This window comes from Manis javanica, chromosome 6, assembly GCF_040802235.1.
Source record: "Manis javanica isolate MJ-LG chromosome 6, MJ_LKY, whole genome shotgun sequence".
NCBI classification, from domain to species: domain Eukaryota; kingdom Metazoa; phylum Chordata; class Mammalia; order Pholidota; family Manidae; genus Manis; species Manis javanica.
In genome coordinates, this window is record NC_133161.1 from 67,916,598 (window position 1) to 67,941,338 (window position 24,741).

The 24,741-nt window shown below is 39.5% G+C and overlaps 1 protein-coding gene across 8 annotated transcripts in view; it reads right to left on the reverse strand.

The window, feature by feature from the left end:
* Nucleotides 1-24,741, reverse strand: part of DYNC1I1 (dynein cytoplasmic 1 intermediate chain 1) — a 291,719-nt gene that overhangs the window by 83,713 nt on the left and 183,265 nt on the right. For all 8 annotated transcript variants that reach the window (XM_073238805.1, XM_037019889.2, XM_037019888.2 and 5 more), the window contains 3 exons: nucleotides 19,664-19,826; nucleotides 17,467-17,566; nucleotides 10,239-10,364 (listed from right to left, as the gene is read on the reverse strand). In XM_073238805.1, the coding sequence (XP_073094906.1) occupies nucleotides 10,239-10,364; nucleotides 17,467-17,566; nucleotides 19,664-19,826 (389 nt within the window). The remainder of the gene's footprint in view (nucleotides 1-10,238; nucleotides 10,365-17,466; nucleotides 17,567-19,663; nucleotides 19,827-24,741) is intronic.

The window sequence follows — 24,741 nt, forward strand, 5'->3', positions numbered from 1 at the left end:
TTCTAAGTGGGTATGGATATGAAACTATGGATTAGTAGCTAAGATTGGCTAATACAATGTCTCTGTTGCTTAGCAAATTAAATTAAATTTATAATGGAAATCTCCATGAGTCCATGCAAATTTTGTGCACAGGGTCTGCCTCCCTCTCCTACACTTTACTTTGTATGTGTGTGTGCACTTTGCTGCTAAAGGAGCACATTTGCTTTGATTGTGGAGCTCTTTCCTGACATTAAAATCCACAATTCTCATTTTTATACTTAGAAAATGCTTGAAATATGTTCCTTTCTGGGAATTATATACTGTGCTACCTTTGAGAGTCAAGCCCTTTGAAGCCCATCAACTCTTATCTGAAACCTTCTGACATTATTTTTGTAGAATCTTTGTCCTGTACTTTCTGAAAGGCTTTGAGCCCTTGGACAAGCATTCTTCTAGTGGCAATTTTAACACAGCTGAATGCTTCCCTGTGTGTTGCCACACATGCAGTAATATCCATCATTAGATTAATACTGTTCCCACACACAGCTTCTTTTCCAGGAGTTGTTTGCTGGCTGCCTAGCTGTGGGATCAGAGGGTGGGATACTTTAGATGTTAGACACAAGGAAAGGGACAGGGGGAGCCAGGCCTTTACTGATGGAGCCTTGCGTGGTCCTGGGGTAACTGTCATACATCGTGTGCCAAGGAACACAATGTGGGACATCGCTTCATATTGTGCCCCACCCAGATTAAAAGCCACACATGTAAGTCAAAATAATTTACTAAAATGTAGACCAAGAACACTCTTTTAGAAATAGTATGTGCAGAGGGAAAGCTGAATAAGCCAAAGGGAAAACGTGTGCGTAGGCTGCTTATCTGCTATTCTTAGCAAGGTGGTGGGATTCTGGCAACACTTCATGGCCTTCAGGGACGTTTTGGCCTCTCTTTGGAATTCATGCTTTGGAATTATTTTTTTTCATTTTTTCATGCTGATTCCGTAACATAACCTCTTTACATAGTTTTTCTCAGGAAGCGACAATTGGCTGTCGAATCCCATACAAATTGATTGGATATGACAGCTTAGAGGAATAAATACTTTGCCGAGAAGAAAATTTAACTCATACTCTTGTATTTACAATCCTTTCTTTACCCCTTCTTAATTTTATTATTTCAATTAGATCATTTAAAAATCAACACATCACATACCAACCTCCCCTAAGAACAATCATAAGATTTGATGATTTTTCTGATACACAGGCTAGGGTTTCAAATTTGCATTATTTTATCTACTGAGTTAACTATGAATTCTAAACCAAACTCAGGCTGCCATGTGTTTTTAAACATCTGTAATAGAAACCATCTGGAGAGGCATGGTTTTGCAAAGGCATCCCTTTCAGGACACTCTGTGGATTTTGTCACTGCTTGAGGTTTTGGCAAGCCATCAACATTACTATAATTCTCTTTTATGAAATATAGCTTCTGACCAGGATTCTAGAGCACTGGGTGCATTTACATGAGTGTGGGCACTTGTGCACAATTTTTGTTCCTGTCCCTTCTCTTCTCAGAAGACCATGTTTATAACAAAATGATTTTAAAGAAACAAGGTTTTTTGATATATACAAGGAATTAAGTTCAACTATTCAATGTAACACCAGACCAAGTTCCCAAAGGCAACCAGCGCTGTTAAATGACCCCTCTCATGGTACAGAGGTGCTGGAAAAACTTTTTAAACAAGTCAAAAGGAGGAAGCACATCAACTTTAGAGGACAACAACAAAAATGTGTAGATACAAAATGACTATGGAAACATGATTTGTAGCATGTAGGATATAAACTCAGTGTGTTTATGAGATTACAATTACAAACTAAGCTACATCTTTCACTTAAGAAAGCACCTTGTTTAAATCTTTGGTTAATAATGAACATGTTATTTAAAATTATAAATCAAATACAAGCATGATAAAAGCAAAGTGTAGACTACTTGTTACATCAAAGGTTAAAAACTTTCCCTGAAGCAAGGGTGATAATTCTATTTCCACAAATTATGTTCGATAATAATGTGTTCAAATAATTTCAAAAAATACTCACAAAAATTGGAAAGCTTTTTGCTGAGAGCCACTGTCTGAAATGAATTAAAATAATAATGTGACCATAGAGGAAAATGGATGTCTCTGAATTTATCAATAGCATGCTATGTTCGAATAACTCCTGTCATCCAGCAGTATTCGGTAGATTAAAGACACACACATTCATCAGGTTTTGGTCAGGTTTGTAGAGGGGAAAAAAAGGGTCTATTATTTAGAAACAGATGGCCTGATGGCCAGTGGGTGCCTACCTAGAAGGTGGAGATGCCAAAGCGATGTACAGGCAGTGGTGCATCTCAGAGGTGGTCGCAGCCTAGATCGACCCTGGTGGGTGCTCACCTGGCCTGGGGTAACTGCCCAGATCACCTTTCTGCTGCTCACTGCTTCTTTCCTGGAGTGGGGTCCTCCATGCCCTCACCTCTGAGGGAGAGGGATGCCCTTCTGAGATATTTCTGTTCTTTTAACCACTTGCTATTCTCTTAAACCTGTTTCTGCCTGTATTAAAATGGTGTTGAATCAAGAAAAAGCACAGTGTGATATTCTAGAGAATGGAAGCCCCACCTAGGGTGGCCCAGGATCATTTGTCTTTAGGAGGGACAGCTCTTAACAGAGAATCCAGTTTTAGACAAAAACAGAACATTTGTCAATCTCTTCCTTCCCTTTGCTCCAGGCCCCACAGAGTGGGTCCCACCAGCTAGTCTGTAGCTACTTCAGGGCAGCCAAATAAGCTATTCAGAGACCAGAGGGTCCCTTTGTGAAACCTGGGCCTGAGGCAGTCAGTGTGAGAAATTAAGCCAAGGAAGCATGTAGCACACAGTGGAAGCAGGGCAGCAGAGATGATGCTCAAGCTGAGCACATCAGGACAACACTACCAGTTACTAAAACACTGAGAGAATTTTGTACCGTTGGTTTCCCCACATTTTGCCAGTTCTCTCCTGCTGCCCAGGTCCCCTGGCCCTTCTCTCCTGCATTCCTGAGTCACAATCTCCCCATTCAGCAACTAAAAATGCAATACCTGAAAGAAAAAGGGGGTGGGGGCCCACATCCATGCTGTTTGGACAGTGCCCTACAGGTTGTTACATATCCTGAATTTCATTCCTGCATGTTAGATAACAACTGTAGCTGACATTCACTGGGTACTTAATCTGTGCTTGACCCTAAGTGCTTTATATGTATTCATTTCTCTTATGCTCCTGTATGACTTGTCCAAGGTCAAAGAGCTCCTAAGTGGTGGGACCCTAATGACAATCCCAGACTGTATGGCCCTTTGGCCCTCTCTTAACCACTATGTGCTTAACTGCCTCTCAGGACTCAGTAAATATCTCATCATCATTTAGTTATGAAATAATGTTTAAATGATGGGAATGAGTGAATTCTGGAATTGCCTCTTCATTTGGCATTTGTATATAAAAAGCACACATAGGAATCTGACGACTGTGAGAGGAGCTGGCCAGGTGATGGGAAATAGGACAGGGTAGGGACTGGGGCAAATTAAAGAGCTCTTGTGAGAAGAGACAGCCTCTTTTTAGCTCCAGCCAACTGTTGCCGTGAGGACTTGGTCAGGGCGGGTACTCCATACATATTTGCTGAATGAATGAATAAATGAATGAGTGAATGACTGCATCTAAGGTGAGATTTCTTTAGGAGTATATTCAATCAAGAAAAATGGGAATCCCAAGATTTAAGCTTCCTCCCATGTGACTATCATGCAATGATAGTTAAACAACCAAGTGTAAAGATAATACATTATCTTTTCAAAGCATGTTCACCTATTGCTATGGACTGAATTATGTCCCCCAACCTCCAAATTCATATGTTGAAGCTGTAACCCTCAATGTGAGGGCATTTGGAGTGGGGGCCTTGGGAGATAGTTTGGTTTAAATGACGGCATGCGGGCACACCTTCATGTTGGTAGTAGACACCACAAAAGCTTGCACTCTCTCTCTGCCACATGAGGACCTATTTAGAAAGCACATGTCTGCAAGCCAGGAAGAGAGTCTTCACCAGAAACCGAAATGGCTGGCACCTTGATCCTGGACTTAACCAGTTTCCAGAACTGTGGGAAAATTATATTCTGTTGTCCATAATATTTTGTTGTAGCAGCTCAGGAAGACTGATACACCTATATTATCTCTTTCATCCTCACAATAATTCTAAGAGGTAACTAGAAGTCCATTGGTATTCAGTCTAGACCCCTGAGGACATTCATTTCCCTTTGACCAAGGCTTCTCTCACCTCAGTGAATGGCTGGGTGCAGGGTGGTGAGGAGAAGGGAAGGGACAGGCCACAAAATTCACTCATAGTGCCATCTGGCTGTCATTGGACAGCATTAATAATTCCTTGATAAAGCATAACTGGAGAAAACCCAGGTAAGCAGTTTTAGTGCTGAACATGGGAAGAGGAGGGAAAGGCATTTAGGGAGCTGAATAACATCTTCGGTGTTTGGATTCTGTCCCTCCAATATATGGGACAATAACAGGGCAGAGCAAATGCTAGTAAGTCTTAGATTGTCTTTATAGTAATGGAAGACTTTAGCTTGATCACTTGCAATATGACATGGCAAGACAAAGAAAACAATTTAATAAAAACAATTTGTTCAAAGATGTATCTTCATGGCATCCTCTGCATCAAAGAGCTCACTTGGTCACCTGTAAGATATACAGTCCCCTTCATTGCTATTTTCAGATAAGGAATTATGTATGAATCTGTTTAAAATAATCTTGCTGTTAATTCTATTTTCCCTAGATGAATCCCAATAATAAATTCTGCTTCTTCTTGTGTTACTTTTTGGAGAAGATTCCAGAAAACAGGCAGATAAAGAATGAAGCTTGGCAAGGCAGTTTCTCTGTTTCCAGCTTCCTGGGCCAAAACAGAAAAAGAAGTTCCTGCTGTTCATTTTAATAAGAATCAGTGTTTAGCTCAAGCCTCGATCGTCTGACGAGTCATATTCAATTGGCATAAAAGAAGTGTTTCCGAATGTCTGCATTTCATTTCAGCACATGCATTTAAATTCCTTTATATCTTTTCCCTAAAGACACAAAACAGCACTGCTGAGCTGCTGTTTCCTTTTGTCTGATCCATATAACCTGTATTTTTAAAACTTTATGTCATAAATGTTATTTAATTGTCCATAATTGTATACCTCAGTATGTGTCGTATAATCTATACAACAATGGCCGAGGTTTCCTCTTCTGGGTTTCTCTGGTGTGTAGTAAATCCAGCATCGTATTTGAAAACTGTATGAGTCTTACTTACATTAGTTGGCATGTTCTTGTCCATGGACTTTGTTCTCCAGTTACTAAGCACCTATGAAGTTCTTTCATTTTGTCATCCCAGAAACTCTTTCTGAATATCGCCCTGTTTGTCAAAGAACTATTTATCCATTCATCCATTTTGCTTTGCTGACTTCTACAGAGTACCTACATCCTTGCCACATCCAAGAGAAAAGCTTAGAAAATGTGTTTGGTTTTTATCAGCCAGGCCACAAGAAATTACCCTTCCTTTAATTGAAAAAAAAAAACCTCCCTAAGTCACATTCTAATGTTTGTCTGGCCATGATACGAATTGGGAAATGCACTTAAATTAATTTATATCTTTGTGTCCATAGGTGTTTTGTCAATTTGGTTGGATTATGGCCCACAGTCTGGGCCAGAGGAGGGACAAAAACTGATAGGAGAAGAAATTAAGGTTATTGCAATAAGCTCTGTAGTTCCACCAGAGACAGAAGGAAGTCTCCTGCCCACGACACGACGAGAGAGCCTCCACAAGACCCCCATCCCTCAGCTGCAGGGTCAGCTAGGGGTGAAGTGTAAGTGCTAACTTTCTGTGCCCTCTCCTCACCACCAGCCCACGTTCCCTTTTGTGTGACAATCATCTGCACAGGGGCAACTCCCTTCACATTGGTGGGAACCTCACACAGGATGGCTACGTCTGTGAGTTGCAATCTCATCTGTAACCTTTATAGAATCTTTATGAGACATGAAGCCACACGTAGGGAAAAAATCAACTGAGGATTTTAAACCCTGGCACAAATGAAGCTAATTGATATCGCCCCACTTCACATTCTGCCTTTCCCCGGAGTAGGTTTCAGGTCCCTGTCAGGTGATCATTTAAAAAGAGAATGCTAAGAACAAAGAAACCAGATCAGGAAAAAAATAAAAGTAAAAATAAAAACCTCTGGCCAAGCCAAGCCTCTAAATATAGCTTTCCCACTTACCTCAGTGCAGATAATTCTAAGATATATATTTCTGATTCTATTCATTCCATTTGAAAGAGAAAGACCACACCAGGGCAAGCCACACAGGGTGGTCAGAACACATAACCTAATGACAGTGTGTGGAGGCCACCGCAGAGGACAGCAGGGCCGCTGCCAGATGGTGTGGTGGCACTAGAGGCTGATTTTTGTGCAGGGTCCACCAATGCTTTCTAAGTAAGGACAGCTCTTACTAAAATGAAAATAGAAAATGTAGGACCAGAGCCCACACTGAAAACTCACTTTAGTAAAGACATGAAAGTGTCCAAGGAAATAGAAAGTATTTGGCCCTGGTATTCTTAACAGAGAGAAACGAGCCTTCAGACTCCAATCTTTTTATGATTAGGCTAAAAGCCTGTCAGTCTTCGCAAAAGAACATGGAACTAATGCCTGTTTCTTGTGCATTTGCTGTTTAGTGCCTCAAATGACACTTTCCGGAGCTATCAGATTTGTTTGCTGTTGTACCCTTCTGACAAAGATGAAGAATCCAGAGAGATCAGCAAGAAATGGATAACTAACATGTTAGTTATTAAAGTACAATCATAAGCACCTACTGCTGCTCCCTATCCACAGGCCTCTTTCCTACTAAGCAAACTGCCTAATTTCGAAGTTATTGAAACATCACATTCAAACTACCTGATCTCAGTGGGATGGGGTCTGGAAGGGATGAGTCATAATAAATCGATGTTACCAAGGAGCACAAAGGAAAGAGAAGAAGAGGGATAGGTCAGTGAGTGGGGCTGGGCTTTGGTTTTTCTTACACGTATTTAATTCTGTGGGCTCTCCAAACCCCCCTTGAGGTTTAGAAAACGGTGAGGAGAGCCATCTCTAGGGCCATGTCTAACCCATGTCTGATAAATGGCTGGTGCCAGCAAGACCTCTTGAATGAACGACACAGTCTTTGCTCTCAAACTGTGGAACACAGCCCAGGAGCTGGCATGATGGACGTGGGAGAACAAGCCTCAGTTCCAGTACTGCTTGGGCTGCTCACTAGCTGGGGAACCCTTAAAGTGTTTGACTGCTTAACTGGAAAAGGACAATAATAAACTTTTCTGTTTCCCTATTATAAGGATCAGTGAGATCATGAAGGCAGAAGAGCTGGGAAAATATAAAATACGGACAAACATGGTTGTCCCTATAGTCAGTAGAGTCCAACGCATGGTAACCAGACAGTCCTTACTCCTTTTCCCCTCACCTAGCTTCCACCCATTAATCCATCCGTGTCTTCCCTGGCCTGCCAAGTTACCCACGGTTTGGTCTCTCATCAGCTCACTCGGTACAGCAGCACTTTTGCTTTCCTTTAGCAGCCATTGATATTTACTGGCTTTTGTCCTGATTTAGGGATATCAGCTATAGCAAGTCATGTCACTATCCGAAAAGAAATTGTGCCCTCCAATGCACACTGACCCTATGTCATGTTCCATGAGGTCCTGAACCCATTCCTGGAAAAACAGATCTGGGTCTTCTGACCACCCAACACAGATAGATACGTAGACAGAGAGGCACAATTGGGGATTTTATATATATATTCTATTTCTCTGGAAAATATACCAGGGGTCCTCAGAAGGCCTTCAGAATTACTTTTGCTGTGCCGACTCTTCCCTTCCCTCTTCTCTGGAGAAGGATCAAAGTTCTTTACCTTTTCACCTTCCCAAAGCTGGTGACAACACTCTGCTCCCTACAGTTGGACCAGCTTAAGAGAAATAACTTAGTAACAGAAATTAGGTATTCAGTTAATAACATAATAAACTAGGTATTCATTTTTATAACAGAAACCACAGTGGTATTCAGCAACTAGGTTTTCCTTAAGATTTTCTGAATGTGTCTTCATGAATAGTAAGGTTCCTTTATATGAACTACTTATTTAAAGCTGAGTAGCACAATCACAATTCTCAGTATCTTTAAAACATGTATGTAGTTAAATTGAGTGACTTTTATTTGATACCTAGAATTTCAGCATCTTCATGGACTTTTGCACATGTCACTTATCAACCCCGAAGTTTAAAAGTTCTGGAATTCTCACTTTTTTCCTAATGAGAATGCCAAGTAAAGTTTACAGTACCAATCTGTTTCTGATCACTGGATAAAGTGGAGACAGTAGTAGGAATTTGGGGGATACAAAGATATTTTAGTGAGCGTCTTTTGGCAGGATATTCAGAATACTTCTTATTTTTTTAAAAATCAAGGTTATATTTTCTTCTAAAATGTATATATTGCATCAATTAAGGGAGAAGTGAAAAATGAAATTAAATGAGTGTTGGTGAAGTCTTTAGTAAATGATCCCAGGGACATCAGGAGAGGAAAGAGAGAATGTTCTTTTCAATCAACACTGGTATTAATGATTGTGTGATAAAAAAGGTAATTTTAAAATTACAGTTAATTCTAAAGACCTTTGAAATTTACTTCTTTACTCAGAATTATTATGCTCCAACTGACCTGTTTACTGTGCAGTATTATGAATATTAAGCATACTATCAAACTGTTATTGCCACAGGCTACCTATAGTCAGTTAATCTAATTAAAAATTTTCAATGTGTATGATAAACATCATGTACATCACCTAAAACAATATAATGTATTACTTCTCAAATTTTTAAAAACTCAAGATAGGCTGTATGTACTTTCAAAATAGTTTAAATCGTACTGTTTTTTCAAAAATGTGCTTCTGGTTATCCCATAATCCTTTTAGTATTTTCCTGGTAATTCAGCAGACCTCTTAAAACTGAACAAAATTAGGATTTTGTGCCTCTGTGTTTACTGAAAGAGCATATCAAACTGACAAATTTGATAATCTTAAAAATAAAGAAAAAATTGTTATTTCAAAGGTTCAAAAAATAAAGGTTATTTGCTATGCGGACCTAGACTTCTTGTTGTTTTTAAGATAGCAAATTAGAAAAACGTGGCCAGAGTTAGAGGTTACTCAATCAAGTTGAGGTTGGGACTTTTATTCCAGCAGCTCCTGTTCCCCATATTATATTGATAATGTTCTAAAGTCTAAACATATCTTTGCTCAAAAACATACTCGGCTCATAGATATAAAATGGCACTAAGGTTACAAGTTTCAACAGGTTTATCCACCCTCCAACGGATGTATTTGTTTTTAGAGTAATCTGCCACTTAGTCTCTCTGAATCATAGTATCTAAGGAACTGAAACTTTGAGCTGGCTTGTTTGTTTTGTATTTTCTTATGCCTAATCACTGGATACAGGCATTAACAAAGGGGTTGATGTATGGGCCATGGTTGAGTCCTATTATTTAGGTAAAGTCATGGCAATGGGGCAAAGCTGAACAAGTGCAAGTGTAAACAAATTTCAGCCTTATTGTGTTGAATAGAAGAGAAGAAATGCATGTCAGTAGACACAGGAGTAAAATATCCAAAACTTTTTGAGATGATTTTTGCATTTGCCAAATGAAAATACCATCTAGATTTCTCAACAACTCAAGAAAGATTCGTGATAAATAGTCCCCTAAACCAGTTATAAAAATGTTATTATCTGTAAGTAAGATGGGACCCATAAACTTAAGACTGGCAAAATCCCATTGAACTGCCTTTCAAGGGAGGAGGGAATTTGAAATGGCGGGGTGCCAAGGACGTCCACACGGGTGGGCAGGCATATGTTGCTGCTAAGCAGAGGAAGTGGTACACCAGGATTTCTTCTTAAGTGCTACATCTTTATAAACTCATCTTCATGGGGGCTGTTTTAAATAGAAAGAAAATGACACACAGTCCCCAACCAGGCTTCCTAATGGTTTGGAGAGGGTTGCCACTTTCCCCAAACATCAGGTTACTGTGGGAGAATTTTCCAAAATTGTCAACAATTCCATTTTTGAACTCAGTTCTTTCTCTCCACATAAGATAAATGCAACGCAGCAGCAACTATATTTGGTTGAGCAGGAGATGTAAGTTATTTTTATGATGCTGACTCCTACCTGACAGTGGAAGACGTATTCTGGTGTGGTTTTCTTAAATTTCATGTTCCAAACCAATGCCACTCCATCTGGTTCATGGGGAGCATCTTCGTTATTGTTGTAGGAAGCGACCACCAGCTCTGGGTACTGAATGGAAGAGGCCACAAGGACAGATTATGCCAAGATGATGACACAGAGGAAACATTCTTATTCCTACAGACATGTACTGTATTACATACTTCAAATGGCACTTTCTTTTTAAGTTGTAGCATACTTAATACCAGCTACTGCCTCAGCCTACTTCAAGCCGGTTTCTGCCTCTAATGTTCCATGTATGTCTGCCAGAGTCACCAACGTCTACTGCAAGCACACACTGCTGGACCTTCCTGTATTATCTCACATTTGGGCTATTCCCTTCTTTCTGCATATTGGCTTCCAGTACATCTTTCTCTCCCGATTGTCCTTCTGACCATTCTGCTCAATCCCTGTGGGTTCTCTATTACCCAGATTCCAAGGGGGGCTGCTCCCTGCCCTCTGTTTTATCTCTATCTACACTTTCTTCCTGGGTGATCTCATCTAATCCAATGGTCTTACCAAGCATTAATATGCTGACAATGTCCAAATCTGTATTTCTGGTCTCAATTTCTTTCTGAGCTGCAGATCTTATAGCTGACTGCCTACTGGGGATTTCTGGGGGCTATCCATAGACACATGAGATGCAACACATAGAAAATGAGCTTGTTGCCTTCTACAAAAACCTACTGCCCTTCGAGTGTCCCCTCTTTTGGCGCCTTTCACTGGTATTCACCTAGCTGCCCAGGTCAGACACTCCAAATGCATTTTTTCCTCCTTCCTCTTTCTTACCTCTACATACTATGTGTCACTACTTCCTCAGTACCTTGCGATGGCATGTTTTCTTTCCATCCTAAAGGTAAACTAACTTCTTGCCTGAACGAAGGCAATGGCTTCCTAAATGGCTTCCTGCCTCCAGGATTTAGTCTCACCTACTCCACTCTCCATCCTTCATCAGTATGACTTTACAAGTTTGGCAATTATAGTTTAATCAAACAAATCTAAACCAAACAAGTCACTCCTCTACTTAAAATACTTTAATGGCATAGGAAAAGCCTCCATACTTAGAGTTCTGATACTCATTCCCATTTGATGAGCCTCTCCTGTGTTTCTGGCATCATGAACTCATTCTTTAGGACTCAGTGCAGGCAGCAAGTCCTCCAGACAACCTACACAACCACCCACCACCCCTCCTTCCCTCTCACCGCTCCCTTAACATTATCTTCTCATGAAAAAGTGTCAGATGGTATTAGGTTTTTTTCCCACCTATTTATCTTACTAGTTTGTAAGCTCTCTGAGCATAGGGACTTGTTCCTATTGACTTCTGGATCTAGGGTCCAGTAACAGCCAGCACATGATAAACTTGTGCCAAACTCTATTGAATACTCACAAAAGCTCTTTTTCATTTCAGTAACTCTCTGCTCAGTGGAAAGACCTTATATTTAATCCTTTGTTGTCAAATAACCCCAACAATTAAAGGCATAGGTGCAAGAAACATGGGTATAATATTAAGGACTCTACAGTGAGTAGAAATACCTACTCACCCTGCGTGAACTCCGTGCTGTGTAGTTAAGTGAACTGGGGATGAATCTCGTGGGAGGTGTTTATGAATTAGAATGCATGTTATGGAAATGGCATGCCTACCCTGGGATTCCCACAAGGCAGCATCAGGATTAGGGCAGATCTTATCACTCTTTGCTCATAGATAATTTAATTTTTACCTTCTTTTTCACTATGCTGCCTATACACTTAATAGAAGATTGTCCTTATAAATTTGAATACCAATTACTTTTTTTCTATCAAGAACACTTAAACTTAAGTCCTCTATGTGGCTTTATTCATTCCTTCAGCTCCCTCAAAAGCTGCAGAGTTACAGCTTGCTGGTTAATGCAGAGGAAGTAAGCCTACAATGATACACATGTATGTGGCCACCAGGGGAAGTAATCATTCTTTATTAGAAAATACTCCTCAGTGGCTGAATCAAAGGCCTTTTAAGAAAAAAGCCTTTGATTCAAAGCCCATTCAAAGAAACTAATATCCAGATAAACACAGAAGTCTCCAGACTGTCCAATTGAAGTTTAACTATGTCACATGTGAAAAGACAACTATATAAACAGCAACACCACTACCATAATGGCCAATGAGCAGCCAGGTATGTCTGAAATAATATCCCACAGCTTCACATCTGGGTCTTGTCGCTGGCTCCAACTTGCAACTTTTTTTCCCCCCATTAAAACGTAGTTTAAATTATTTGGCTTTAAAACCTCTTTAGAAAACAAGGAGAGTTTTAATAAAATACCAGTGAAATGCCTTTGGCATAATTTTTATAATTGGGATCCTAAGTCCTAAAGATACTGATTTTACTCTTATCTCATGCAAGTTCTATGATTTCAAGGTTTCCTCTGGTATGTCTTTTTCTGTTGTGGGTTTGAACACGACTAGTCATATTTTCTTATTTTCCACTAAGATGTAAATATCTAAACAATATTTAAACCTTAAATGTTAAAATGATCATTTTAAAGAGAATATGAACAATTTGTGGTTACTCATGAAGCTGGATTATCCAACATTTATCCTAGGAGAATTTTACCAGGAAATTACCCAGTCTGCTTGCCAGCTGCTTATTCTTATAGAGAAATAAAACCTGACATTTATTGGAGAGGAAGGACCCAATATGTTTTAAGTTCTCATTATGTGCCAGACCCTGAGGTGGGTGATGAGCTGACTCACTGGGTCATTGCAGTCCTCTAAAGAAGGCAATGGTTCTCCCAGTTCTATAGATTGAGAAGCCAAGGGTGCCTGGGAAGGTTACTTGTTCTGAGTTATGTTGGTGATGAATGAAGGAGTGAGACCCATGCTTGAAGTCTGGTTGGCTTCAAAGGCCATGTCCCTTCCAGTCCTCTGAGGCATGTGCCAAGTGCCTCCTACACACGTCAGGTAAAACGTGGGACAAGAATGTCAACATTAACATACTGTGCTCTATAGGAACTCGCCATTAAGTAGAGGTAGGTGAAACACATATACGAGTAACTACAATGCAAACAGAAAAGAACAGCATTGTATGTGCTAAGATGGAGGTGTGAACAAGGTTCTACAGAAGTACAGAGGACAGAATAACCACTTCTGGGAGTTGGGATGGGAGAGAAACTGGAAAGACCTTCTGGGAAGAAATGAGGCTTAAGCCTTGTCACATGGGTAGATCATTAGGAGAGAAGAGAGAGTATGGACAAGGTTACAAATTTGGGTGCAGGAGATTTCTCTTGGATACCTGCCTGGTTCTCATTCTCCCATCTTTTGAGATTACCTCAATACACAGGTATTGTGTATTATGCCAAACTTCCCAGGTACACTTAGCTCATTGCAGGGTTGGTACTTGACCCAGCTGGACAAATTGCCCTGTCTAAGTTGACTATTGCAAATTCTAAATGGAGACACAGAACTCATGGGCTGGCCAGTGAGTCAGGTTATGACAGTGTTCTATCAGTGAGGTCCCTCAAGCTGCACAGATTCTTATTCTTCCTGAGTACCAGTTCTTCATCTTTCCTGTGAATTCCCTAAGTCCTTTGTACCATAAATTCCCATTTTTGCTTAAGCTAGCCAGAGGTAAAGTTTTCCTAACTAATGCAGGAAACTTAGGAACTAATGCAGGAAGACCATGTAGGGAGACATCAGGTTGTAGCATTTGGCTGGGAGGCAGGTTTTATGAAGAGGTAAGGCAGAAGAAAGGGCTGGAAATGCTGCAGGGCATCCTCACAGAGCTCACTGAGTGCAGACTGAAGATTTTAGGCTTTACTCTGCGGATTAGAGGAGTCATACTCCACAGTTGCTAATACTACTGCTATGACTGTTCTCATTACTATGTCACATTTACTGAGTACTTTTTACATACTAGCCACTTAAAATTCTAATTGTTTTAAATACATTAACTCATTTAATAGTCATAATAAGCATGTGAACATTTTATGAATGAAGAAACTTAAGCCAAGAGAAGTCAGGTGACTTGCCCAAGGTGATATTGAGAGCCTATAAGTGATCTTTACAAATATTAATCTGGTAAAAGCACTTATAATGACATGAAGTGAGACATTCAAAGCAGAAACACTGTTAGGAAGCTATTTCCTCATATAAGCAAGAAGCAGAGGGTACAACATAAAGTAGGTGTCAAATCCATATATTAGTGGATTTGAATTGGTGTTAGTTGAAGTCTTTTTGCTACTGTAAATTTGATTGGATCTGGCAATTAAATGAGCTGTCAAAGACTAGTTGGGTTTGTATCTTGGATGACTGCAAGGTACGAGGATGCAATTTACATGTGAGAAGTGTATATATGGTGGGAGTAAGATCATGAGTCTGGAAAAGCTGTCATGTGGTAGGTGGATAGTATTATTGATTCACTCTGCTAAACAATGTTCAGTGAATGGCCAACCTGACAGAATTCCCTCACTGCCCACATGTCTTCCAGGGAATGTTTGGTTGATACTTTGCAAATATTGCAAAGTTATAGCATTCTTGTTTAAGAAGCCCTGGAGATCAAATCAACCTTATACTTTCTTCTTTTTTATCCCCTGTGCTCTTTTCTGTCCCACTGGGCCATCCTGGGCACACATGCCACCAGCAAACTCCAATACTATGCCTCTGTCCTCTCTTCTTTCTTAATGACATTGAATGGCATCTAAATCCTTTCAGGAAGTCTCTTCATCCCATAAGCACATAAACCTGGTCCTTTGAACCCCACAAAAGTGTTATGATGTAGAGCTAAGGGTTCCAATTCCTTTTTCTCATGCTTCATATAAAAGACATTTTTCAGAATTGCAAACATCTTCCCTACAGTGTAGAAGAGCAGACAACACAAAAATGGGGAAAAATAAATGTGGTCTCTTTGTGGTGGATTTTTTGCCCTTCACAGTTTCACTTTCTGCAACAAAAATGTCACACAGAGCCCTGCATGGAAATGAATCCATCCATGGGCAATAAGGCCCATGTCACATGAGGCCAGGCAGGGGCCAGCCGTGCTGATGCTGGCTTACCCTCCCCCTCCGGGAGCATTAGCAGCCGATCTGGGAACACAGTAAAAGTTGCCTTTAAGGAATGTGTCAGATAAGGTTCCTGTGTAATTTCCAGACTCCAAACAAGTGAACAAGCCAAGCTAAGTGTTTCCTCAGGCTTGGATCTGATTTCTGGGCATACATACGAGCATGCTCACAGACCACCCACACACCGGCGGGAAGTGGCTGGGCAAACCCTGCTGGTGTTAGTCTCTGCATGATCATGCACAGTGTGCACTGTTGTTTGGGTGTAAAAGGAGATTCAAGAGGAGCGAACACTCATCCTGTTGGTGGCTGGTTTTGGGGGATTACAGTCTGGTTTTCGGGGATTACAATCCTCTTCAGTTCTCCTGTCCTCTGGTACAATTAAATGAGGCTCTTCACATCATCTGGTTCACTGCTCTGCCTAGAACACACTCTTCACCCCTCCATTTGTCCAAACTCCAGTCTTCTGAGAAGCCCTGCCTGACCAGAGACAGATCCAACCTCCACTGAACTCTGAAAACAGTTGCTATCTGCTCCATATCATTTAGCATGTGGAATCTTTCTTGACTCCAGATTCATAAGCCCTTTGTGAGAGGCAGTGGTGAAAAGAATATGCCTTAAAGTGCTCAAGGACTTAAGTTCAAATCCCTGCTCTACCATATCCTAGCTGAGTGATGTTCAGCCACTTAGTTTCTCTGAGCCTCAATTTCTTCAGCTATAAAATGGGAACAGTAATAATGGGCTGCCTCATGTTATGTTATGAGGGTGAAATAAGAATGTCCTCAGAGCATTTGGCACAGTACTCAACATATAAGGAACAAAATTAAAAGCCAGGCACGATTGTTATTCCCAATGAAAGCATAGTCTGAAAGGCAACAGAAACTATGCTGTGAATAAATACCCAGGACTAATCATCCCTACTTGCCTCATTGCTCCTATGTTGCTGTCATTGCAGGAGGGGATGTAGTGTGCTCATCAGGAACAAGGGTCTGGGATAAGACCACCTGGGCTCAAGAATTCTGGCCACACCACAGCTTGGCTATGTGCCTTTGTGCACATTACTTAACTGCTCAGGGATGGGTAATTTGCCAACTAGTTGAGTTGACCATTTCACAAATTGGCTTTTGGTAAATTTGTCTGCTTTCATTCTGAATGCCATACTAAGAAGTTTAGACCTTCTCTTTCTTACAGGCAACAGGCAGTTTTAATTCAGGGAGGGAGGTGATCAGATGTACATTTTAGAAACATTGTTTGGTTGGATATCTAGAGGGAAAACTATAGGTGGCTAAGTATGGATGTAGAAAGACCAGTTAGAAGGTTAGCAATATTCCAAGTGTAAGATGATGAATATGTAAGTGGAGAAACAGATCATCCTGGCAATGCACTGGGTTTGGGAGAAAGGGAGGAAGTTGCTAATGTTAACAGTCTGCTGTAGACCTTGGGTATATTTGATGGTTTACCATAGAATGTAGCAGGCAAAAAGGGATTTCATATGTGTGTTAATAATGAGTTAGTGATTAGACTTGATGGGATTCCTAAGTGGGGCTGTCTGGTGTGTAGTGGATTTCAGGGGGGAGATTGGATGGGAGATATAAACAGGATGCCCACATGGTAGTTGAAAGGACAGCAGGGGAGATTTCCCTCAGAAAGCATGTCGGGAAGGAGAGCAGAGTTTGGGGGCATAACCATGAGGACAACAGAGGTGGGAGACAAGAAAAAGCCTTGCAGAAGTCTAAGACCTAGCAGAGAGCAGGGTTGTGGAACTCAATGGGAGGATATTGTTTTTAGAAGTATGGGAGAAATTAACTAAGCTGGAGGGACAGAGGTCAGGGCAGATGAAGGTTTTAAAAATGTCCTCGGAATTTGACAAGTAGGAAATCACTGGTACCTTAAGGAGAGCACTTCTGTGGACAGAACGGCCTGGCTCCCTGTCTGGTACTAGCATGCAGTGATTACTCAGTGTAGATCAGTAACAGAATGCAAAATTTAAACGGGAACCTCAGTAAAAGAAAGAAAACCAATAGGCACAAGACGAAGTCACAGGTTAGTCAACACACCCCATAACGGAGCAAATCTCTCTCTTTTTTTTAATACAAATGTCATGAGAACACAAACCCAGTTTGTCCCATTCCAGAAATAATTCTTACCTGGAGAGACCAGTCCATACACGTGACTACTCGATGCTTGGACCAATGCTCATCATAGAACTGACGATTGAAAGATAGGTTGGCTCCAGCCTGGACATCCCTAGAAGGGTTTAAACATCAAAGACAAATATGACACTTCGGAATGGGGCTTTATCTCAGCTGCTAATATTGAAAACAAGGAAATGTCAAGCATGGCACACAATGTTCTCTGAAGCCAGAGCATCAATTTACGTAGCCAACTCTGGTCATAAATAAATGAACTAGTGATGGTCTCCTTCATGAAAAGCTCTCTCTAACCTGGCATGGAAAAGACTTGTACGTGCTATTCCATGTCTGGTACAAGATGCCAAATTTGTTTCAGGTTCTCATCCTGACTCTTCCTACAAGCATTCTTTTCCTAATCAGTTCTGTCTAGAAGCAGAGTTTCCTAGAAATCTCCCAGCTTTCAAGGGAGCATAGCACACTTGAAGATTCTGTTACAGCAACAGTGCCTTATCTAGCCCTAGACCAGAGATGATACACACTGTTTCTACTTACATGTAATTTTTTTTTAAAGTTTTAAACCCATTTATTGCTTACAAACTGCAGTCCAGGGTCATCTCTCTCCTCTCTGTAATTTTTGATTGACTGTAGTGGCTGCCTCCCTGCTCAATAGCAAGCGATAAGCTTTAGCATGAGACAGGCATGGTGCAGAGTGGAGGATTCAACAAATGTATTAGATACTTGATATAGACTGAAACAGCATCTGGATCTCAGAGGATTATACTTTGGCCGGTGTTTACTTGGCTGTTAGTCAACTGGCCACAAAACCTCCTTCGAAGAACTCTGCGTTGGCCATGTTTTTGCTCCACAAGACTGAGTATTAAATTGAGTAATGCTTGCTCTGTGCCAGCAGCTTTTGGATCTGCATAAAAAGCTGCCTAAATTTCTCGGGCTTCAGTTCAAGAATTACTCCATACTCACCTTTTTCTGTGCATTTGCTTCATTCCACTGGCTGGCACCCTGTATCACGTCCTATCTAGCTGCTGTTCAGACTGGGTGATTTGGCTTAGGACTGTTTGCATGAGTTTTAATCAGCTGGCTTATTATGACTTTTTTCCCCCCTGCTAACCCTTCCTCAGCTCCTGCATTGCAAAGTCAGGCAAGAGGTACATGCACCAAGTAACTGCCAGGAACCCAGGAAAACATGGGGCTGGGCCCCAGAGGGAAATGGGACCTGGGAAATCAACTGAGCTATAGAGTAACAGCTTTTTAAACTAAAACAAGCATCTCATAACATGTATACTCAAAATATAGTTATTTCTTTGAAATAGCCTAATGATGCTTTTTAGCAGAACATTTTCAGAACGCCTTTTGGGAAACTACTTTCGGACCCTCTGTTACATTCTTTCACATGTCCCTACTGATGATACATTGTACTCTGAGAATGTATTCCAATTTTAAAAATAGTAAAAAAGTCAGGTCTGATGAAAAGTCAGGTGATCTCACCTTTTTCATATTCTTCTTGGCCAAAGGAAAGATATGGCTGAAAACCAGCTGCATTATTTCTTTCAAGCTCATGAAGTATCTGCTATTATCCCCATGATGATGGTCGACGGCCATTGCCTTTTACAGTACCTACACTGCAGTCACAGAGAAACTCTTCTGGGGCCATTTGCTTTTATTGATCTTTTTTTTAAATCTGTAAGTATATTCCTGCACATGTGCTTCCTAAAAGGCACATGCACAAAATCTCATGGCATCAAAAAGAGGAAGAAGGTTCCAGTTTCTGTTGGCTCTCCCCCACACCAGGAGAGGTCTCCCATAACTCATGTTTATTTTGTTCAGCTTCTTGTTTGCTTAGACATCAAACACAGATCTACTGAATGTAACACAAATCTCCTTTTGCTGCTTATAAAAAAATGTTTTCTCAGAGGATAATTCACATGACTCTGCCAGTCTCTATCACCTGGACTGTTCCCCAGATATCAAGTTCAAAAGCATTTCATGGAAGCATGTGATAATTCCAGGGAAACTTTAAGCCAGAAGTTATAACCAAAGCCCTTAGTCAAAGCTGTTCAGCAAGATCCACCCTGGAATTTCAGTGTCCTCTGATTTTGGGGTTTGGAATTTGCCTAGTCAGTACGTAAATGAATTTAGAATCAACAGATAAATTATCACCGTATTTCTTTTTAAAAAATGCACACAAGAAACTAACCCTTCTTTTTCCTCTAACTCTCGACCACTGTAGTCAAAGAAGATGTCAGAGTCTTCTGCCAGCGCTCTTTCAATTACCCGTATTGTCCGATCAAAAAAGATGAGAAATTCTTCTGAATGAAGGATCTGCTGTTTTTCTTCCTCTGTCAGCTCCCTTGGAGGGGCTTTTTATGTAAGAGAGATTTTAGGAAAGAAAAAAGAAAGAATAATTAAAACATTTCCAGAGGAATCCAATTCTTGCAAGAGACTGCTTGTCAAAAGAGTGATAAGACAGTGAAATAAACCATCACTAATATCAATTCTGAATTATCCCTAAATTCACATGGAAGAATTTTGTAGATGTTTCCACTACCAATTTTACAAAAAAGGCTTCATATCTGGATTAATTACTATTTTGAAGAGTTGAAAAAGATTAACTATGAAAATAGATTGGTGTTTTTTAGCAATCAGTTCTGAGTACTATTTTCTTGAGAACTGAACTGAAAAACAGCTCAAACAGTACATAATAGAAGAACCTATAAAACTAGTATATTAGATACCATTGTAAACCTACACATATTAAATCATTAAGAACTGTCCATAATATGATCCAGATAGCATGTTTCCTCTACTGGATACATTTATTTTATTTTAGATTGTTAGTAAGGCTGACTGTTTAATAGAAAGTGAAACGTGTCTTCCCACTTTCATCTGACAAATCTTCTTTTAAGCAACCACATGGAACAACAACCTCATAATTGTTTTATGCCTTACTTCCCTAGCATGATTAACCTTATCAAACTAAATTTGAGAATACAAAATGAGGCAAAGAGAGATTAACTAGCAGGATTTCATAGTGTCTGAAAGTCAGCTCAGCCCACAGTCATGATAAGGTTACCTAAACTGTTCTTTCAGTAGCAGGGCTTACATAAAACTATGAGGAAAGGATGAGCAACTCCCTGAGATTTAGAACTTTTAAGGGCAGAAACTGTCGGCTGAGCCTTTGTGGTTCTTCAGGAGTCCCAGTTCAACTAGCATGCAGACACTTCAATAAACGTGTGATTGATGACTCTGAATCAATGAAGTTTTAGCTGCAGGAAGAAGGTGTAGTATTACAATCATAGGGGCATCCCTGGTGGAATCACTCACCCATAGACTTTCCCAAACACTTCCAAGGCCATCCCCATATCCAGGACCAATTTCTACCTGGCCACATGGTACATGTTCATGATGTCTCTCCCCTTCCAGCTTCCCCACCCCTGCCCCAGGCCACGATACAGGGGGTCTGCAGGGACTCTAGAATCTCTATTTGTGCAAGAAATTAGAATGATTAGAGTGTAGTTGGTTCACACCTTGAGAAATGTTCTCCAGATAATATTATAACAAAACATGATTCATCTACTACCGCAGATCGTCTCCATAAAGAGTTCACCCATAGTTTCTAACAGCCCTAATAGTTAGATATATTTTTTTGTGGCTGAAGCCTCCAGAGCTCTCAATATGCCAGCATGTACTGGGACTCTCCAAGTACCTCCATCAGTATTTGCTGAGTAGTGTTGCCCAGACACTGGTTTGAGAAATGTGGAAGCAGGTAATGCACAGACCTTAAATAACAAGAACTCTGCAGAACTAGCCTGGAATAGAGCATGTACTCTGGCATTTGATAGCTTTGATTCTTTAGTCAACTAAAGTTCTCTGAGCAGCAGTCTTACCTAGAAAATGGGGTAATGATAACTAAACTTTGTCTGGTTCAAGGGTTAACTATGTATACTAGGTAAACAATTAAGCATTTAATAATTAGTAATTAAGTAGTTATTTGTTAGTCTAACATAAACCTTCTGAAACTCCTATAAATGAGCCATTTGAATTTTTTCACCCTTATGTAAGTTCAAGAAAACAGTAAAACTACTAAATGTAACTAGGCAAAAGAAAAAAACCCTACAAAATACGCTAGGCTCATTTTGTTTTGGTTAGAACTGTTACAGAAATCAAAAAACTTCAGTCAACAAGGATACTATAGAGCCAAGAAGAATGTCCTATTTTAAAAGCTTCATTCAGCTTTTACTATTGATGGGTGACTTGTAACACATTTGAAATTAGCAGAGAAATAGGAGTATTTTCCCTTTATTCCTTTTCATATTAAAATATATCTATGCAACTGTCTGTTTATCTTTTTGAGCAACTTCTTGTTCACCTGTATCTTTCCTTACAGGTCCATTACCTTGAATAAAAAATCGTATCTGTGTAATTTTCTGTAATTTTTTTCTCCCCTGTAGCTTATTGTCACTTTGATCTCAGCTTTCAAGATATACAACTTCTTCTTTAAGAGAAACATAAATGGCTGATCAAAGTGTGTTTGCAGAGGCCAAGTTCAGGTAGGTGAAGCAGTAGCCTCTCCAGATATTATGTTTGACAATACAGTATTTGGCTTAAAATTAAACTGCTACTGAAGCAAAACAAAGGATATATTTTGTACTAAGCTTTGATGTCTAACAGGGATCAAATGACATGATTTGTTAGCACAAAATAATAAGATGCATGTGCAGACAAGTACTTTTTTAAAGTCACAAACAATATTCAGCATAGGAGTTAAACAGGACTGTAGTTATTTTTTATTAAAGCCCTAAACCTCTCATATTTAGAAATCTTTGCATTGATAAGTGTTACAATGTAATGAAGACATAATGGAATATCTAGGAATCACAACCAAAAGCTATGTTCAGAGATAAAGCCTCTCCAGACATCATGTTTCATGAAAGAAAATTAGTTCACTTATGGTATCCACAAGGTTCAAAATGTAAGCATAAACAATTAGCATCAGAATTGTATTACTCAAAGATAGACCTCAAATTCTCCCTGAAATATTGGCTTCTCCCTCTCCCTGGCACCTAATGAATTATTTTGAACATGGCCACTGCTTAAAAACCTAGGAACTAGTTCAATAGCAAAACACATGCCAGAGCAAAACATGGGTATTGGTAATATTTGATTTTTCTTATAAGTTAAGCAGAAAATGCTATTACAGCAGGTTTGTTGTTTGTTTTTGCAACATAAACCATGGAGTATTTCTTCCAAAATCAAACAATATTTTATGTATTTAAAGTGACCATTAAAAAAAAGATTCTTTATGAAAAGTTGAACACATGGTTATGACTTATATATTATCCAAATGATAAGACAATTTTCAGACTTACCAAAATTTACCTGAAAAGTTATGTTCAATTTGAATAATAAGTATGAAAACAATGTACTGGGTTCATGAAATTCAAAGGTTAGAAGACTGCCTAATTTATGAATTCCTGGCCTGCAAAATTAAAATCTAGTATAAACTTTATTTTAGAGTCGACTTTTTATTCTTTTTATTATAGAAATATTAATGACTCTTGGTTTTGTATATGAAAATGCTTGATTGTTTCTTTTGTGATGATTCTATTGTATTTGTTTTGCTTTCTTGAATTTTCTTACTGACTCGAATAAGTGGGTAATTTTTGCTTTCTTTTTAATTTACTGTATTTACTATATATACTGTATTTTTTGGTTTCTAGTGTTCTTAGGATCTTTTTTATCTCTGTAAAAATGTAAAATTTATAATGAAATTTGCAATTTATATTGAGAAGTTTATAATCTCATTTTTAGATAAAAAGTTATTTTGAAAGTGTATACCTTAGAAGTGTCTTGCCTTGTTTCAATGATTTAAATTTCAGTATTAAAAACCACACCTTTTAAAAATTTTTCAAGATTATATCTAAAGTATGCAAAATAAATAAGTAAACCCACATAGTTTAAATATTAAATCAGATTAAAAAGGACGGTGGCTCTTATGGGAATTTTATAGTGAAATCAGTTCGTAAATAACGGCAAGAAAAAAAACGAATAAAGAAGGGTACCCTTCTCTGAAGTTAATGTGAGGTTTATGAGTTGATGTGCATTTACAAGATTTGGGTTTCTGAGTCTGTTGCTTAAAATCTCTGAACATGAAGACACTAGGACCTTCACATACAGAAACTTCCTAAAATTTGATTAAAAGTTAAAATGGGCCTGCTGTTTTTCCCTACTCTGTTGCAGAAAAAAGAGTGAAAACAGTAATAAATCAAACTCATATTTCTTTGCTGTTTAATGCATTTTAATGTCACATGGGTAAAAATGTCAAAGCTAGGGAGCGCTGATATTTTCCCCATCTCCCTCCACCACTCCTTTTTTTTTTAGCTTCCAAAAAGGCCAGATTTCTCAAAAATGTGTTCCCTGGTTTGAAACCGGGTATGTCAAGTTTCAGTCCAGAGCAAATTTTTATGGCTGAGTAATAAATCCCTGAAACTCAAGGTTCATAATGGAAGTGCTGACACAGCCCTAACTACTATGCAGCCATGTGAATGGCGCCACATGTATCTGGTAGAGACGCTTTAAAAGTTTGCAAAACACTGTCTTGATGAAAAAAAAAATAGCCCAAGAGAGAGTTTGATGCCAACATAAACATGCTTTTAACCCATTAAGTGCTAATTTGCAGAAAAGCTATTAATAGAGAATGACGCACACAGCACCACCATGCACAGGAAATGTACTCTCCAACTTCTTTCTGACTTTTAACGGGACTTTAATCAATTCCATGAAGCATGAGAAACAGTTAAAACTGGAGGGAGCTTTTGCTCAGAACTTAAGAAGGAGGTTGCACTGCTTCGCCCAAGAAGACGATCTGGAGACTGGGGTTGAGGGCGGGAGGGAGTCTGTGCCAAGACGCATAGAAGCAAAAGCTTCCACGGCTCCTTATCACCCAGGGTATCTTAAGAATATTTTGAAAGGAAAAAGAGAGTTTTAATAAACCCCGACTTATTTTGTCCTTGCTATACCCGTGTTACTGATATTCTATTGACTGGCTTTTAGAAAAAGGTATGTTCTTGGTAGAATTTTAAATGTGAAATCTCTTCAATCAAATCCATTTGAAATCGCCTGGAGAAAGTAACTCTTACGGCTTCTGTGGTTGCAGGTGTTAAAAATGCTGATCTAGTGCCTGTTCTCCTACCTCAGATCCTGGTAATAATCACCCCTGCTCAGTGCCTGAGCAGGCTGAAGTAAGTACATATGACAAATATTACTCATTCCTGC